General features: G+C 34.4%; 1 protein-coding gene across 2 annotated transcripts in view; it reads right to left on the bottom strand.

Moving 5' to 3' along the window:
• Positions 1-20,410, bottom strand: part of NEGR1 (neuronal growth regulator 1) — an 872,018-nt gene that overhangs the window by 303,828 nt on the left and 547,780 nt on the right. For both annotated transcript variants that reach the window (XM_021097756.1, XM_021097757.1), the window contains exon 4: positions 11,080-11,211. In XM_021097756.1, coding sequence (XP_020953415.1) covers positions 11,080-11,211 — 132 coding nt within the window. The remainder of the gene's footprint in view (positions 1-11,079; positions 11,212-20,410) is intronic.

Below are 20,410 nucleotides of genomic sequence, written 5' to 3'. Positions count from 1 at the left end.
GCAGAATCATTCCCAAGGATTATTTATTGTGATTTTTTTATCTATTCACTGAGAACCTTAATTTTCTTGGTTCTTCACTTTATTTTAGTGACAGCCATTCTGACAGGTAGCACCTGTGCATATTCTAGTTATTCAAACCTTTTCCTCATTACACCCAGTCATCCTGTCTCCTTATCCTTCAGACTAGACTATCTTTCTCAAAGTCTCTGGAGTTTACACAGTTTACTGAAAGTAATTAAATTTTATTTTTGATTTACATGGAGGCAGGCTGTTCTAATGAAATAGTCTCAGACCTAAAATCAAGATTACAGGACTCCATTTTAAGTGTTTCTGCGAACTCCATGATCTAATTTCAAAAGCTATCTAAGCCCATGTACATAAGATGAAGGAATGTGGGTGATTTTACAATTATTATCAGCTTTTGAATTCTGTGTGTGCTTATTTCCTATTTATGTATTCAACCTACAGATATGTATTATCAGACAATGTGTCAGGTATTGGGATTAATAATAATACACACTGAACCTTTTTATGCCTAAACTTAATGTTCATACTCCCCACTTAATAGTTGAAGAAACTGATACACACAAAGCTTAATAATTTGACCAAGCTTAAGCTTGCATAGTAGTAAATGGCAGAACTAGAGTGGGTGACCAGCTGCAGAGCCTATCCTCATAACCATAAATTGTGTTTACTGCCTCAAGCACAAAAGTGAGTAAGAGGAGTCTCCTTCAAAAATCTCACAGCCACAGAGGAAGGCTGACATGTAAACAAACAGGGCAGTGTGATAAGTACTATAGACTAATACATACAATGTAGAAGAATGTTTGCCTTGTGCTAATAATTCTATTGCTTTACATATATTATGACACAATTATCAGAACACATCTTCAAGGTGGGTATAATTTTTTCTTCCTTCCTTCCTATAAGAAAACTAAGCCCTTGATAGATTGATGAGTTTCCCCAGCTCTCCATGGTTAATAAGTGACTGAGCATGTTTGTTTGACTTCAAATCCTATTTTTGTTGCCCTCTGTTATGCTCCACTGCATATAGAGAAAACCCTACTTTGAAATGCTCTGAAATTAATTTCTCCATTTTTCTGATTATTTCCATGATATTATAACTTTCAGGTAAAAAAAATTTTCCCAAATTTGCCAACAATACATGAGAGAGCAAAATTATCATCCTTAATAACTCCTCAAAGAATTCACAAATCAAAAGGATAAGATTATTTAGAATCATTTGACACTAAAGCTAAGCAGTTGCTTGAAACCTTTGCTTCCTATCTGCTGGGAATTGAATCCAAATTGTTTCTAAAAACTTATATACCTGAACAGAGAAACTCATCAGAATCTCAGAATGAGGGCATATCATAGACGTGGTTACCTTCTTTTAAAAATGAGGCAATTAATACCAAGAAGTTTAATTTCTTTGTCCAATGTTGTATAATAGGTTAAGTAATTAAATTAAAAATAGAATTTAGAATCCAGAACTTCTGCTTTTCTGTCTTATACTCGTTACGCTTTAATCTCCAAATACACATGTTTATTATAACCACCTAGTAAATTTTCAAATATTTACCAATTTATTTATAAGTAACTATAATACAGACTCTATAATTCAGTATATTTGGGGATTATTTATTCAGGAATCTATATATTTTAAATATTTCCCAGAGGGTAATAAAATTCATTACCAATTCCCATTATATAAATTTTTTCTAAATTTTGTTTTAGTATTTTTATATATGTGGGTAGAAATAAGAGGAAAGGGAAGGAGGAAACAAAGAAAAAGATAATGGGAAAAAAGTAGCAATTGGCTAATGATGATGAGAAAGAGAATATGAAACAATAAATGAAGGAATGGGTGGGAATAGGGGAGGGAAGCTAAAATGTACAAAGGAAGTGTCTCAAAAGTTCGTCCCCTTTTGTTCCAAATTTATCAACCCTATCTCTTTTGCATATGGCCTTTACTTATACTATTTCTACCTACTTTCCCTAATCACTCTACTCTCACTCCCTTCAAACACATGCATGCACCTACACATGACACAGATGCATGCAATAGGAGACACAGGTATATTTGACAATTCTTGTGAAGTTCAATGATGATAATATAGAAAAGACCCAAGAAGATGAATTATGTACTGCTCTCAAGTGTTTGGTTAAAAAAGAACTCAATTCCATAAAGTATCTTGCTTGAAATGCATGCTCATGAGGAAATTTGCTAATAAAGTTGGACTTAAATAAGTGTGGGTTGATAAACTGTGTGCTTGTGCAAAGTATCAACTTCCAAGATCAGTTTGAATAATGTATACAATATGATTTAGCAGTCCCACTCCTGGGTGTCTATCTGGAGAAAACCATAATTCAAAAAGATACATGCTCCTTAATGTTCATCATGGCACTATTTATAATAGCCAAGACATGGAAGCAACCTAAATGTCCATTGACAGAAGAATGGATGAAGAAGATGTGGTACATATACACAATGTATTATATATATCAGATATTAAAAAGAATGCCATTTGCAGCAACATGGATGGACATAGAGATTATTATAGTAAGTGAAGCTGACCAGCCAGTGAAAGACAAACATCATATGACATCACTTATATGTGGAATCTAAAAAAAAAAAAAAAGATACAAATGAACTTGTTTTCAGAACATAAACAGGCTCAGACTTTTAAAACATATGGTTGCCAAAGGGGATAGGTGGGCAGATTGATGGTCTGGGAGTTTTGGATTGATGTGTGCACACTGTGGTATATGGAATGATTGGCCAGTGGGGACCGGCTGCATAGCACAGGGAACTCTACCCAATATTCTGTGATAATCTATATGGGAAAAGAATCTTAAATAGAATGAATGTGTGAATATGTATAATTGAATCACTTTGTTGTTCAGCAGAAATTATCACAACATTGTAAATCAACTATACAAAAAAAAAAAAAAAAGAATGTATTTAGAAGGAGCCACCCTGCAATTTTCAGTTTACCCTTGGGCAGCTTACTAGAGCACAAATCTAGATGAGAACAACATCACAGAAGCAGAAGCACACACAGAAGTGGGTGATACATATATATTTGTTTTTTCTTTCTTGACCTGACTACTTTTCTTCAGTTTGGCATGGAATCATTTTCAACCTAAAGCATTTTCACTCTGTTAGAAATTGCTTTCTTACTGCTACTTGATGGCCAATCTCTATTATACCTATTTCTTGATATTTTTTTTTTTCCTGAAGTGATAAACGCCAACCTAGGAAAAGCCTCAAACAAACAAAATAAACACAGACTCTGATCTAGAAAAAAACAAGAGAACTATTTCACATTTCATTTTTAGAAAAAAAGGGAAGTAATAAAAATGCACATACTTGGTTACTGCAGATGCATTTTGATTTTCTATGAACAAAAGGGTAAAAGATCACTCATAGACCCTTAACACTAAAACTCCTCTCAAAACCTCCATAAAAGCATGGAAGAATACATTTAAGTTAAATCGGGTAACAAACTCATTAAGTAAAAATAGCCTTGGCAAACTAGTCATTAATTGAAGTGTAAGTCTTAGATTTAAAACAAAGGACCAATTATGTTTCCCTCAATAGAAGAAATCATGTATTCCTTAACTGCATGTTTAATAACACAGTTTTGCTTCAACTGAGGGATTATATAAACCGTAGAATTAAATCTGAACTTTTTATACCATGAAAGTCCCCAAGTGAAAAGGAAAGGTTTAATTCACAGATACTTATGTTGTTCTATTGTGGAGAAATGTTTTATTTAAAAATGTTTTCTGGGTTATTATCCGTATGTTTCTAATATCCAATGTCCAATACCTACAGGGATTTTTCTTCGAATTTCTTAGCTCCTCATATGTCTTTTTGCTGCAGTTATTGTTCTCAATATTGTCATTTTAATTCTTCCCTTTGCCCTTGCCATGACAAAACAGAAATCTTCCAAATACAATCCATGGATGTAGGAAATAAAAATATTTAAATATAGTCCTTTAATATTCAGAGGTATCTCTGAACAGTTTTATCATCTTAAAGTTATTCTTCTTTGATTGTGAAGCAGGGGATCTATGCCTGACTATGAAAATTCATGAACTCCCATTGAATCTTGCCCCGCCTTCCTCTTCCCACCCTCCTTTCTGTTTCCCTTTTTAGTCTCTGCCAGCTCGGGCAGCCTTTCAATCAGGCAGTGCCTTATCCCCTAACTTGTATGGGGTTAAGCAAATGCTGCTGCTTCTGTCATGGAGACCTAGCTTGCTTTCCTTCCTTCCTTCCTCTCTTTTCTTTTTTTTTTTTTTTTTTTTTTTTTTGTCTTTTTGTCTCTTTCTAGGGCCGAACCTGTGCCATATGGAGGTTCCCAGGCTAGGGGTCTAATCTGAGCTGGAGCCACTGGCCTCTGCCACAGCCACAGCAACACTGGATCCTTAATCCACTGAGCAAGGCCAGGGATCAAACCCATGACCTCCTGGTTCCTAGTCAGATTTGTTTCCGCTGTACCACGACAAGAACTCCTTTTTTCTTTTCTTCTTTTTTAATTTATTTTATTTTATTTTATTTTATTTTTTTGGTCTTTTTAGGGCCACACTCGTGGCATATGGAGATTCCCAGGCTCAGGTCAAATTGGAGCTACAGCTGCTGGCCTACACACAGCCACAGCAACGTGGGATTGGATTTTTTTTTTTTTAATAGTATCTGTCAAATGCAATATTATCCTTCAGATACCACCAGGGCCAAGGGCTCTTGGAAGCTTTCATTGATATCCCAAGGCTGTGTTTGGTATCTTTCTGATAGCCTAGCACAGCAAGTTATGATTGGTTTATCAAAGCACTTGCCACACTATAACTTCCTGTTTCTTTTGTCTTTTCCCTCTCCTGGTTTTGGTGAACTGCCTGAAGACTGCTATCCTGGGCCCTAAGACCTTTATAGTATCATGGTGAGCAGTAAGTAAATAGGTAAATAAATATATAGACAAACATAGATTTAATGAAGTGCTTCACTGTTACTCTAGAAACGGCAGTACTTTAATTAGAAGAAAAACAATATGTGTTTTTTATGTCCTGAGTTTTTGCAGATGTGTTAATTAGCTATCAAGAAATATATATTAAAAAAAACAGGAGAGTAGCATAAATTATAAGCAGATGTAAAAGATGGAAAGTAAAGGTATAGGCACAAAATGGAATCAGAAATAAAAGCTAAGGTGATAATTGTGAATTTGAACAATACTCTCAATTTTTCTTCCAGTCCCAGGGTACAATCTCTGCCCCACTGCAGCTCTGAATGCTGGGCTTTTCTCATTATTTAAGGTGATATCTACTTGCCACCTGCAATTTCTTCTAGTCTCAAGTCTGACATGTCTTCCTAACTTGCCCAAGGTTTTAGAGAAGGCTTTATGCCTAGCCTAAGAAAACTGGTTATTTCTCTAGAAACCTCCTCCTCCTTCTACCTCTTCCTGGTGTCCCCTCATTTCAGGCTTTGATACAATTCTACTAAGTTATACTAATTGGTACATTCAATTCCACATGTTTGGAGCTAGTTATATTGGAAGATAAAGTGCATATTTGCATAAATGAATATGTATAAGATGCAAAATAATGCATAAATATGTGCTTGTGATTTATTGGATAAAAACTTAGTTCACAGTGCACCCAAAAATATCTTTACTGTTTGACCATAGGAAGCATTATTCAATTTTATTTTATTGAAAATTGTGTGTGCAAAATAATTTCTGATACCAAATACAGTGATGAATGCCATAAGTGAAAAGTAAAATAAGTCTAGTTGACTATATTTTTTTACCTTAATCTGGTTGACTCTATATTTTTTCTGGTTAATTGATACTTTCCTTTATTCATGTCTTTTTGTTCTTGAAAATTAAAAAATTTTAATCTCATCAAACTTCAATTTTTGTGTCTGTAAAAAAAAATGGAGTTAATGCTTCCTCTTTCTGGGTGGAAGCACGATATAAATGGCAGGTTATCTTTGATGAATCCATCTGAAAAATTTGGTTAAAATAATGGTATGGGAAATAAGTCAGTCAACATATCATTTACTTACTGTCTTAGTACCAAAAAAAAAATAATTTTGTAGAAACCTAACATCTCTTCCTTGTTTTGCCTAGTGGAATAATTCACTTGGAGAATACTAATCTTAAATAATTCATTCATTCAACAAATATTTTGGGGATGCCTCCTATGAACCAGGTGCTGCTCCATGTGATAGGAACATATCTTTGTACAAAGGAAAGGAAGATCCCTTATGAGATACAGCTTACATTCTATAGTAAATATATACAGAGAGAAAGATTTTTTTTTTTAGTTGCCTATGGTGGGCCAGCCACTGTGATAGGTGTTGTATGTATACTGTCTCATTGAATCCTTACCCAGACCCTGAAGACTACCTATTAGTGTCCCAAATTTACAGAATTAGAAATTGAGACCTAGGTAAAATGTTTTCCCAAAGTCTCAAAGCCCTGCAGATCACAGAACAAGGATTCAAATAAGTTATATTGGAACACAAGGCCCACATTTCTAAAACACTTCTCTTAACTGGAAAAATACATATAAATAGGGTGGAGAACAAACAGCCTATCATAAGATCAGAGAGCTTTGCCCGCAGCGGTATTCATTTTGAAGGGCTAGGTCTTAATAGGCTTTCCTGATGTCTAGTATCTGGGATTCTGCTTCCCTATAGAGATCTTTGTTACCTGATTAGTCAGTGATTCCATCTACATTTTCTAGATTCTAGCTTTGACTTTCATGAATCAAATTTTCTGATTTCCTCGACTCTGGTCTTTCTTTTCCTGTTCTTCCCAATTTAATTGAATCCATGGTCTTTCTGGACACTTATTTTTCCACTCTTTAATTAACAATACAAATTATGAGACCAGCATCCAGAGATGGAACACAAATGCATATAAAACAGAGACTCTGTCCAACTCTAATCTACTGCTCCCTCTGGCTTAGATCATCAACTGGTTCAATTTTTTTCTCTCTTTTTATGTGTATATATGTACATTAATCTCTCAAGCTCTGCTTATGATAACTGTCATGATTCATTTTTATTTTTTAGTTTCTTTTTCAATTTGAAAAGAAATATACTGGCCTGGGAACTCCCATATGCCATGGGTGCTACCCTAAAAAGACAAAAAAAGGGAAAGAAAGAAAGATGAAATAAATATGTAATATGTATATATATTTCTTTTCAAATTGTATGTAGGTGTGTATATATACATATATACTAATATATATATAAAGAAATATATATTCAGGTATCTACTATCACTGTATAATATGAACTATTCATGAATCTATTATAACATATATATATATATATATATATATATATATATGAATAAAAGAAAATACAGATAAAGACAAGGAGAATAATCACCTACAAAACCTCCTTACCCCAAAACAAGCTTTTGCATAAAATCTTACTAGTCCACAAATGTCTTCCTATCTATAGTAAGGCTTCCTATAAATAACTCAAAATGAACTTATTTATTCAATCAAGAAACCAGCTCAATCTATACAAAAATAAGTCAAATGTACCAATAATTTCACTAAACTTATATTCAATTAAAATGAATATATATATATATATATGGAAGATGTATTAGATAAATAGTGTGAATAGTGAAACATTAAACATTTCTAACTTGCAGGAAACCTGAATCTCTTTCTCAAAATGACTCTCTGCATAACTGAATTTACCATAGCTTATGAAAATTTATTACTTTTCATCTTGAACCCCATTTGGGAACAGGGACAAAGTTTCTCTTCTAATTATAACTCACAAAGCTACCAAAATTTTATATGCACAATCAATATTGATTAATAACCATGAAAAGAAGGCTGCCTTGAACCTGGCATAATTCTATCTTCAGGGAATCTTCAGTTATCAGGGGACATGAAGTTCTGTGCTGGTAACTGAGAACTGTGCTCAGTTTGGGGCTTTGACAAACTAAAGTTTGTTCAGCAGGTTTTGGCTAATTTCCTTTGGGAAATCAGCTCAGTAAAATCTACAGATAGAGTTCAATTTTTGACTTCTAAAGGGATAAATTAACAAAATTAACACTTTACAAATTTCTTCATGACCAGTAACATATACAAATACACCTACACGGCTTGGATGTCATTGGTATATGTGTGCTAAAACTATTCCAAACTAAGGGAAAATTTAGGCCTTGACCGGAAATCTGAACAAACATACATGAAATATTGATTGAAGAGATTTAAATTTAAGTGCCCAATCATTATTAAATACAAATTCTTCATGGTATATTTAAGAAAATGTGAGATACCAAAGGTATAACTTGCAAAGAAGCAGAAAAAAAATGATTGAAACTCTTTTCAAAATCTAGTTAAGTCCATTTTCTTAATATTTTTAATATTGCATTGGCACCAATATGTCCACTTAAGACTGCACTTTATCTCACTGAAACTAATTCTTAAAAAACATAGTCTGGGTTATGATTTAAAAAGCACCTCCTTAACTTTTTTTTTCACTCTCCCCTTTTCCTTCCTGTCTTCCTTTTAAAGTTAGTTAATAACATCTTATTTGCTACCTATTTTTAGGTGTCTGCCACCCTACAAAACCAATGAAGTACCCTTTTCAGCTGAAAGGATGTCTCTAAGCTCTGCTTCAAACTTTGCTGCTCCCATTTTGTGTTGGAAGATGATTTCCATGGGTCTGTGTTTCTGACCATCTTGTGAAGCAGAGACATAGACAGCTTTTGTTCCTGACAATCTTTTCAAGGATGTTTGTATAGAGAACAGTCTTGGAAGACACAAGAAGTAGTTCTTTGCAGCAAAGGGCAGGTTTGTTTACAGTCCACTATAACAAAGATAATTTCTCCCTCTATGGCAAAAGGCAGGTTTGCTTGCTGCCATTATAAAAAATACGACTTTCCTAAGCTCAGGAGCCTCAGCTATGACATAAACCCACTGTATGTCTAGGTGTCATTGAGCCCTCATCATATCACCCTGCAGTAGTTGGGGCTTGGGGAACTGATGCAAGAAAATGACAATACTGTGGCTACTGTTATTGCTATGAGTAATAAACTGCCCTTTGTCTCTGTCTTCTGCCAGAACCCATGAAACTATGGCAGATCCTTCATAGTTCTTGACATCTGTTCTCCAGTTTCTGTCTTTCTGCTTTATCTATGGGTTCTTTCTTCACACAGATCCTTTAGATGATGACTCACTGGTTGGTGTGTCTTTCTTCCAATCCAATTTTTCTCCAAATATCTGCATCCTAGTAAAGTTGGCCTTTACTAGTCTAAAGTGCCCACTTGTTCATAAAAAAAGAGAATCAGATTAAATTATAAGTGACAAAGAATTAAAGTCAGAGAAATAAAAAGGATAAAAAAGAAAGTGTGAATGCAAAAAAAAAAAAGTGGATTATACATGGAGTATATATAGACCCATGAAAATCCACACAGCAGATGAATTTTCAATTGTATCCCCACTGGAGACATCATTACAGATCTATTGGTTCTTGGTGTTTGAGAGTGGGCTGCATTGCCAGGCTGAGGGCCATGCTTATTTTACAGATTGACTCTGCCTTTTCTTAGTGTCTATTGCTAAAAATAGTACTTTCTTATTAGTCCCATTTCTCACCTCTCTTCCTAACCTCCAACAATAACATCAGTAGACTCATATTCAGATAAGATGATTAGTGACAAAATAATCAGGACTTTTTATTTGCTTATTACCTCTTATTTCAGAGCATTCAGAGGGATAAGCAGTAACCCTCTGCAACAGCTGCCCTGAGATTTAAAGGTAATGTATCATAACTGCATATTTCCAGGCCATATGCCCCAAAGATTTTGATTCCATAGGGCTCGTGTGGCACAGAAATTTTCCATTAGTAAGTTTTCTTGGATAAACCTACTGAAGTATGTCTCAGAATGTCATATAAGAAACTACTCCAGAAACTTCCTCCTTCTGGTATTACGCTCCTTTGTTCAGCCTCAACCCCAATGTACAGCTTAATCACTGACAAATGTTAGTTGGTAGCAATAATTTGCCCTGGCAGACACTCAACTGCTTAGTGTATTTTGATAGTTATTTTTTGACCCATGAGACTGAAATATTCATAGTAATATGAAAAAATTGGCTAGTTTGGGGATATTTTTGCAACAGTTTCTTCTGATCTATGGTACAATAATATGTACTCATTATTAGCAAAGGCCATGTATAGAAAAATGCATAAATGGGAGGAGAAAATTTAGAAGCTTTAGCTTAAAACACTTTTGGTAAAATACTATTATCCCCAAAGTATGTAAGTTAAACAATTTAAAAGTTTTTGATAGAAAGACTAAGGGAGTATTTTTCAAAAAGTGAAGACTATTGCAGTCATTGCTGTTGAGATCATAAAATAAGAAATAGGATAGTAATAAAAAAAGTCTTTCACCAGTGTTTTGAGATGCATTTAAAGAAAGGGTGTAGCAATGCTGAGTAGTTACGCTGCAAGCCACACAGGAGGTACAAGAAAGGGTGTAACATAATGGTATTGACGGTTTTGCCGGTATCTCTTAATACTTTAATTTCCTAATAATGATTTTCACAGGAAAATGACTTCTTCATTTTCTCAAAACTGTTCAAACTCAATGTAACTAAATACCTAAATAATAAGCGCATCACAGTACAGCTCTTCTCCTTAAGTACAGAATAGCACACTTCATATCCATTGGGTGTATTGGAAGTTCCACATTTTAATTTAGTCAGAATACACTCTAAATGAAACTCATGAAAATGGAGCAAACGCCATGAGTCTAAGATGCTGTAGAGATAAGGGCACCACAGTTTAGAATGCCAACAACTAGGATAATATTGGAACCATTGCCATCCACACATTAAACTGAATTATAGTGGAATTACTTGGGGCAATTGATGTTACGTAAAGCAATCTGATCAATTTTCTAACATGTAAACATTTTCACTGTCAATGGGTAGTAATTATCAATAGATCACCTCTTAAAAATAGCAACATACATTCCAGACATTATTTTTCAGGCCTTTTATCTTTTCTTTGAAGTTATATTGGTAAAAGATGATGGGACTTACAGTTTACGACAACTTTCACTTTTTTCACATCTGGGAATGACACATCATTTTCTGCACTGCATTCGTATTCTCCAGCCTGGTCCCTTGTAATTCCATAAATGTCCAAATATTGTCCATTTTCAAATGGCTTTGCTACACAGGAAAAAAAAAAAAAGTACAGCATGTTTAATTGTAGCTGCCTGAGGCTTCATTCAGGTAAAACAACAATCTCATGTCTTCATGTTGGATATTGCTGAAAAAACAATTCCAGACGAAACTGGGGAATTATTAAATCTTTTGTTCTCTTATGTTCAGAGGTGAAGTCAGAGAAAAAAGCAGAAACTGAACAAGGGATACTGTAACAACTGTTTCCTCAGAACAGGATATACATGTGTTCTTTTTAATTGATTGTGGTCTCCTAACCTCCTCACACTTCAAATCAAGCTCTGCACATTTCTGTAATTGAGTTCAACAACCTCCTAGCAGTGTAGATGAAATTCACTAATATGACTTGGTACATATTGACTTTTATACAGCGTAAGCTAGCAACTTGACACTTAACCTAACTAAATGTTACTTTTCTTTTGGGGAAATCTCACACACAGTCTCTAGGTTTCAAGCCAGGAGGCTTGATAAGAGTATGGAGGTATATTAAACTGCTGCCATATTTCAGTTTCTGTAATTATTAAGGTTTCTAAAGGTGGTACGCTATATATACTACACTATATATACTATAGGTAACCCATCTAATAAACCTCAGAAAAAACTTCATGATTCTCAAACTAAGATGTAAGTGGTTGTAAAAACAAACTGAATTACTTTTATCTTTTTAATATTTCAGGGAAAACATTCTGTTTGACTAAAAATGACAGTAGATTAAAAATAAACATAACACAGATAAAAGAATATTGTTGAAAAAAAAGACTCCTTTCTAAAATACTGGAATTTTTATTTGAAAATAAAGTATCTTACGGGAGGAAGGAACCTCATTATTAGAGATTTGGCAGAGGAAAAATGTGCCTGTGTGAATTTCGGGGGGACGGACCTTCTCCCTCCCTCACATCAGGGAGTTCCCATTGCGTCTCAGTGGGTTAAGAACCTGATACTATCTCTGTGAGGAAGTGGGTTTGATCCCTGGCCTCACTCAAAAGGTTAAAGGATCCGGCATAACTGCAAGCTATGGTGTAGGTCACAGATATGGCATGGATCCCATGTTGCTGTGACTGTGGTGGGGCCACAGCTGCAGCTCCAGTTTGACCCCTGGTCTGAGAACTATTGTACACCTCAGGAGTGGCTGTAAAAAGAGGAAAAAAAATTGCATGTCATTGCATACCAAAGAGAATTGGAAAAAGAAACAATGATTCTGCTAATGGTCTGTTTTCAAAACTCAGCCTTATAGTTTCATCTTACTCTTTGGCTAAAAATTATTGTAATGATGTAGAAATTAGACAACTAGGAAGAGATTCAATTTTTATGAATAAAACAAAAATGAAGTCTAGTTATGGAGCTTCAAATATAATATTTGGGTCAATTAAAATTTTTTTCCTGTGGGTTCCCTTGTCTGGGTATCTTAATTGCCCTCCAGGTAACTATGACTTTGCTAATTGAAAACTGCAGTGTTTAGAATATATGATTAAATCATTTCTCCAATATCTGGCTGATCACAATTTGTAGATAGAGGAGTTATATTTCTGATGATTGGCTGATATGCTACTGTCGGTTTATAGAGGTAAGCTTACAAAAGCAAAAGTTGTCTTCAAATTCATATTCTTAAAATCTGATTTATAATCATTTTATTTGTCCCTGGTGCCTTTATCTGACTTCAAGTAACTAATAAAATATTGATTTTCTATTGTTTCCTTATTTTTCTCTTATTTTTCACCATTGCAATGAAGATAATCTGGCTTAAATGTAAAAGGTATAGAAATATAGGGAGGACAAAATCCTTATTCACATCCAAGAATTTAGAAAATACAGCATGAATTATAAAGTAAGGGGGATTAAATAGAAATTAAAATATGGGGTAAATTGATGTGCCATGTTGGAATTAAATAACTCAGTTGCACAGTACAAAATGCAGCCAATCACAAGTGAAAAGGCACAATATTATGCAATTCTGTAAAAACAAAACTTATTTGGGTCTAACTTATTTTCAGTATGAAAACATTGCATTCTCATTTTTGTATACTGACATAATTTTAAAAAGTAATATCACCCAATATTCATTTTTTATAACAAGCATATATTACAGCCTATTGGGATAATCTGCTATAAACAAACTCTTAAATAATTAAATATGGTGTATATGAGTGTATGTTGTTGTTTAAAGAAAAAAAACAAACACATTAGATTTGTATGTCTACTAGAAATCTAAAAGTATAATGAAAAAGAGAAATAATAGGTTTCAGAGATTTAAAAAGAAGCATTTTTTTTCTCCCAAGTGCTGAAGATTGATAGAATCTGTAAGAAACTGTATGACAAAATATTACCAATACCAAAACCATTACTTCATTCGACTCCAGAGAATACCATTTAGATCAACTGAATGTTTGTCCTAGACTTCACTGCACAATCTACGTAACCAAATTTAGGGATCCTCCTCCAACTCCACCAGAGAATGATGTCTTCATTTATATCTACTAGAATTACCAGTAGATGTTTACGCATGCATAAATCAATACCCACAGAGCCAGCGAATGCATGATATCGTCAATACTAGCTATTGATAATATGACACATATAAAGAGACTTAGAAAAAACAAAGCATAAATGCATGGTCAATATCTTTATTTCCCTCACTGGGTTTCTGATACTTTAAGCCATCCTGTTGAGCCCTCCTGTTACTTTGATTCACCAGGCATTAGCACTTCTCAAAAGTGTGCTCTAAGTAGGTTCTTGTTTTTACACAAATATAATTCTGTTTCTATCTAAACTCACCTTTCTCTGTTCTCAGCCTAATCTTACCCTAGATGAATTCCAGATTTGAAATTTGGAGTTTCTTTGCTTAGAATTTATGCCCTGGAGTGCACTAGTTATCTATAATTTGAGTGGCTGTCTCTTTGGCTTTTGTTGTCCTCAGTTTTTGTGAGTAGTAATTCTTTACCTAGTTTTAGACCCATAGAAATCAATCCTGTCCTTAGACACTTGTTAGGCTCTTCCTCTATTCCCATTACTCCCCTAGCAAGGAGAGAGGATTTGAGTAGAGTACATTAAAATGCAAAGAAGACCACTTCAGTTCCTGTAATCTAACTCACCTTACCCCCCAAACGGAGGGGAAAAGCCAAGGTCAAAGGGATAGAGGGAGCTAGCAACTCTGCAACATCACCAATGCCAAGACTTTTTTTTTTTTTTTTTTTTTTTTTGGTCTTTTCCAGGGCCACGCCTGCAGCATATGGAGGTTTGCAGGCTAGGAGTCTAATTGGAGCTGTAGCCAGCAGCCTACGCCAGAGCCACAGCAACACAGGATCTTTAATGCACTGAGTGAGGCCAGGGATTGAACCTGCAACTCATGGTTCCTAGTCGGATTCGTTAACCACTGAGCCACGCTGGGAACTCCAAGATTATGATGTTTATGAGAGTTATGTACTACCCCAGGGTACTCCTTATAAATCTAGATGTCATATAAAACATTGTATAATATTTTTATTTCTTTCGGTACCAATTATAGATATTGATTAGACATAAACCATTGTGATTTGGTGGCCTTCTTCTAGTCACAGGTTTAACCTTGCTCCATGAGGGCAGCAACAATTTTTGTTTCGTTTATTTCTGTGTTCCCAGCTCTAGCACAGCACTTGAAACAGTATATACTTGGAAAGTAATTTTTGAATAAATAAGTGCATACATTGATAATGAATTAATAAAGTCCTATAATGATACTGCACAAAGAATCTAAACTGAAGTAAATGCTTATATTTGAAGATGTTGCCTCTTCTCTTTGAGTCGAAGGGAAGGGAAAGAACTTTAAACAGTTGTCATCCTTGCTGACTTTCTGAAGTGATAGAGATAAGCAGTGGTGAGAAAACACTCTACAGTTATCATAGGTCCTTTTTAAGATTATGAAGACTAACAAAAACTTTAAATACAATTTTGAGGGAAAAAGATCAGTACTGCTTGTGATCTAAATAGTAGTTTCTTTTGTGTAGTCTCTTCCAGTCATGGATAGACTTTTCACGGAAAAACAGAGCACTGAAGAAATTCACAAGCTTTCAATGATGCCACTATTATCATCGTCTTCAAAGAGAAAGTTGAAAAATAGGATGTAGTTATGCTTTATAACATATCTCTCAGATTGATGTCTGATAAGAACCTGACCAGAAAGAGTTCTACTTTGGCCACTAAATGATATAGAGATTTGGCTTTATGGCTTGGTAAAGCATGTGAAAATTGTTAGCAGCAACACTATATTTCTACAAAGTGCTAATATGCTTCAGAAAAATATATAACAAAATAAATCTCTCTTCCCTTAATTTTTTTAGTACATTTTCCTTCACTAATGTTCCTCTTGCCTCACTGGCCATTCTTTTCATTTTTCCAAAACTCTTCACATCTTCATATCTCCCAAATATCACTTCTACCCTATGACCTCTTTTTTCTTCATTCAGTAAACTTTTCAATATTCAAGGGATCTTATCATTCAGTTTAATTTCATTATTATCTATATAAGTCTCGGATTGATTTATTTAGTTCATACCTATATCCTGAATCTTAGACACATTTACTTAGCTGGACATCTCTACTTAGATGTCTCACAGGCATCTCAAAATCAAAACACCAAAACCATAACGCCATTCCTGCAACTCTTCCTGAGTTCCAAGGCTAGTGAGTGCTTCAACCATCACCCAGATGCTCAAGCCCAAAAATCTTAGCATTCTTTTTGACAGCTCCTTTTGTCTCAGACCAAAAATCCACCAGTCACTGTGTCCTGTCAATTTTACCTCCTAGGTAATTCTCACACATCTTCTAGAAGCACCAGTGTCTTAGTTACTGATCTCTGAATACACACACTCAGATGATATGCTGATGTCTTCATACTGATTCGTAGAGTCATTTCAATCATTTCCCAAAACACTTGTTCACAAACAGTCAACCCACTTTTCAAGGCTGCCCTGTAGGAATATATTTTGTTAGGTCCTCATGGACATATACTACTAAATAGTACTTTGCAGTTGAATTTTTAAAGTATTCTTTGAATGATTCATTTACATTTATGATTGTAATTATTTCCATTAGCATGTTATCAACCAGTATATTCAGTATCATGCAAGGATCCCTTCTATGCACTGTACCATACAAGTGGTTAGGGATGTAGGTTCTAGAACTAGTCTATCTGGCTTCAAATCCCAGCTCTGCCACTTACAAGCTTTGTGACCTTATGCAAGGTACTTGACCTTTAGTTTACTCATCTGTGATGTGTGAGGATAACAGAACCTGCTGTATATGGTCAAGGTGAGGATTAAATGGGTTAATGCAAATAAAGTGCTTAGAATACTGTGTGACACATCATAGGAAATTAGTTGTTATTACAATGCACAGGATTAGGCATAGCAGGGAGGCTGGTGTAGATAAATATTGTTTCTGTGGTTAGAGGTTATTATAGTCAAGGATTGATATTTCTGTCTTAATATGATACTCAATTGGAATCAGAAGTGAGAAGAAAGTGGTCACTCAGAGGTATTAATGGCAATGACCAGTTCAGTCCCCATACCACTACAGGTGATCAGAAAATATATCTGCTTGTGGATCTATAGATGAAAATGAAGGTTGATCTCATGTTAGAGTCACTTTATCTCTGCCTGAAATCCCAAGGACAACTTAATCTCCTTGACTTACTTCTTTCCTTTCTTCAAAAAAAAAAACAAAAACAAAAAAAGCCTGCACTAATGTTATAAGGCATATACATGCTTGGTATTACTTATTTTCCCCTTTTAATTTTTTAGTGAAGTATAGTTGACATACAATGTTATATGGGTTTCACATTCATAACATGATTTGATATTTATATACTTTACACATTGATCACCTAGATAAATTTAATAGCCATCTGACACTATACAAAATTATACAATATTATTGACTATATTCCTTATGCTATAAATTACATTCCCATGACTTATTTATATTTAGAAGTTTGTACTTCGTAGTACTTTTCATCTATTTTGCCCAACCTCCCACCTCCCTCACCTCTGTTGACTACCATGAGCATGACATATCTGTCCATTTATTGCTGTCTCCTTTGATTTCTTCCACCAAAATATCTTGTATTTTTCAGGGTAGAGATCTTACACTTGCTTAGTTAAATTTATTGTTAAATTTATTCCTAAGTATTTAGATCTTATTGATGCAAATGTAAATGGGATTGCTTTCTTAATTTCTCATTCTGATAGTTCATTATCAGTGTATAAAAATACAATAGAACAACCCAGGTTTGAACTGCCTAGGACCAACACATGTGAAATTTAAAAAATAAATACTTACTAGAGTAGTACACAATCTGGGATTGGTTAAATCCACAAATGTGGAACCTTGAATAGGAAGGGCCAACTGTATAGATTTTTTATTTTTTATTGTGCGGAGAGTCAACACCCCCAAGCCCTGCACCAATAAAGGTCAATGTTATAGTGATTTTGTATCCTGAATATTTACTGAACTTTTTTACTAATTTACTAATAGTTTTTTTTTTTTTTTTTTTTTTGGTGCAGCCTTTAGGGTTTCTATATAGTATCATGTCATCTGTGCATAGTGACAATTTTACTTCTTCATTTTAATTTTGATACCCTTTATCTCTTTTTCTTGTCAGATTGCTATGGCTAGGACTTCCAATGTTATGTTGAATAACAATGGGAGGACTGAACATCCTTGTCTTGTTTCTGATCTTAGAGGAAATGTTTTTAGCTTTTCATCACTGAGTATTATATTAGCTGTGGGACTGTAAAGTGTGACCTTCATTTGTTGAGGTATGTTTTCTCTATAACCATCTTAAGATATTTTTTTAACATAAATGATGTTGAATTTTGTCTAATGCATTTTCTGCATTGATTGAGATGATCATATTACCTTTATCCTTTGCTTTGTAAATGTGGTGAATCAATTTTTCAAATAATTTGAGAAGAATTAATTCTTCTTTGAATGTTTGGTAGAATACACCTGTGAAGTTGTTTGGTCCTGGATTTTTGTTGGGAGTTTTTTGATTATAGATTCCATTTCATTACTAGTGATTGATCTGTTCAGATTTTCCATTTCTTTATGATTCAGTTTTAGAAAACAGTATGTGTCTATGAATTTATCCATTTCTTCTAGATTGTTCAATTTGTTAGCTTATAATTATAGTAATCATATAATTCATTGTATTCATATGGTTTTGGATATAACCTTCTCTCTTTAACTTCTGACTTTTTTGGGGGGGGCTTGTCTTTTCTTGATAAGGTTGGCTAAAAGTTTATCAATTTTGCTTATTTTTTCAAAGAACCAGTTCTTAATTTCATTGACCATTTCTATTGATTTTTTTGTCTTCATTTCATTTATTTCCATTCAGATCTTTAGTATTTCCTTCCTTATGCTAACTTTTAGGTTTATTCTTCTTTTTCTAGTTTCTTTAGGCATAAGATTAGATTGTTTATTTGAGATTTTCGTTGTTTCCTGAAGTAGGACTGTACTGCTCTAAACTTCCCTCTCTGACTGCTTTTGCTGAAACCCATAGATACTGAAACACTGTTTTTCCACTTTTATTTGTCTCAGGTATTTTTGATTTCCAGTTTGATTTGTTCATTATCATTGGTTATTTAAAAGCATGTTGTTTAGCCTCTACATGTTTGTGGTTTTTTTTCCCAGTTTTCTTGTTGTAATTAATTTCTAGTTTCATATCATTGTAGTCAGAAAAGATACCTGACATGATTTCAATGTTCTTAAATTTACTGACATTTATTTTGTGGCCTAATATGTAATCTATCCTAGAGAATGATCCCCATGTACTTGAAAAGAAGGTGTAAAGTATAACTGACTGACTTTATTGTAGAGCAGAAATTATCACAACATTGTAAATCAACTATACTTCAATAAAACTTTGAAAAATAAAAAGAAAATGTGTATTCTGCTGTTTGGGTGCCATGTGTGTATGTGTGTATATATACACACATACACACACACATATATATATACATGATTAAAGAAATCAAATATCTTCCCAATGAAACTCTGAATTTCAAAACCTATTTTCCTGATTTACATACCATTGAAATTCTATATGTTTTCTCAATCATAAATTGTGATAACAAAAATGCTTATTCCCTGTGCGAACTAAATTAGGTTATGTATATGTAACCCTTACTCTTAGAACTATAAAGAACTCTATAGATTTTAATTTATCTCTGCAAGATGCTATTGGCTCTTGCATTGGTTTTCTCTGGCTGCCATAACAAATTGCCACAAACCTACTGGTTTAAAACAATATATATCATTTTACTGTTCTGTGGGTGAGAAGTACAGCATAGGTCTATGGTAACTGGAATAAAGGTCCTCCAAAGATACCCATGTCTTAATCACTGGGGTTTGGAATTCTATTAGTGCACATTCAAAAGGGACTTTGCAGATGTGATTGATGTTAAGTACCTTGAAATAAGGAGAGCACATTGGGTGGCCCAACCTAATCGCATGAGTCCTGAAGAGCAGAAGAAGAGGGAAGAGTGGGTCAGAGAGATGTAGTGCAACAAGTGCCCACTGCTGACCTTGATGACTGTGGAAGTGGGGCAGGAGCCAAGAAAAGCTGCGGTCTCTAGAAACTGGGAATCACCCTCAGCTGACAAGAAGACATTGATTTTTTTTTTTTTAAGACTAAAAATAGGAACACAGCCTGTCAGTATTTTGCTTTTAATCTGGTGAGACTAGTACCAGGCTTCTGGCTGAGAGAAGTATAAAATAATAAATCTGTGCTGTTTTAAGCCATTAACTTTGTGTTAATTTGTTACAGCAACAACATAAAATTAATAACATAATTAATAACATAAAATTAATTGGACTAAAATCAAAGTGTCAACAGTGGAGGATTCCTTCCTGGAAACTTGATTATTTTCAGATTCAGATTGTTGAGTGAATTAAGTTTTCTGCAGTGTGATGTTTTGTAGTACTGAGATCCTCATTTCCTTGGTGGAAGGCCAGTCCCAGCTTCTAGAGGCTACTCTCCTTCCTTGGCTATGGCCTCCTCCTCCATCTACCAAGCCAACAATGTCAAGTCCCTCTCCCAGTTGGAATCTCTACTGCCTCTTCTCTGGTTCATGTCTCTGAACCACTCTTCTGCCTTCTTCTTCTACTTTCAAAGTCTCCTGTGATTAAATGGAGTCTGCTTGCTTAACCTAAG

This window comes from Sus scrofa, chromosome 6 (assembly GCF_000003025.6).
Source record: "Sus scrofa isolate TJ Tabasco breed Duroc chromosome 6, Sscrofa11.1, whole genome shotgun sequence".
In the NCBI taxonomy this organism is placed as follows: Eukaryota; Metazoa; Chordata; class Mammalia; order Artiodactyla; family Suidae; genus Sus; species Sus scrofa.
This window is presented reverse-complemented; position numbering and strand designations above follow the sequence as displayed.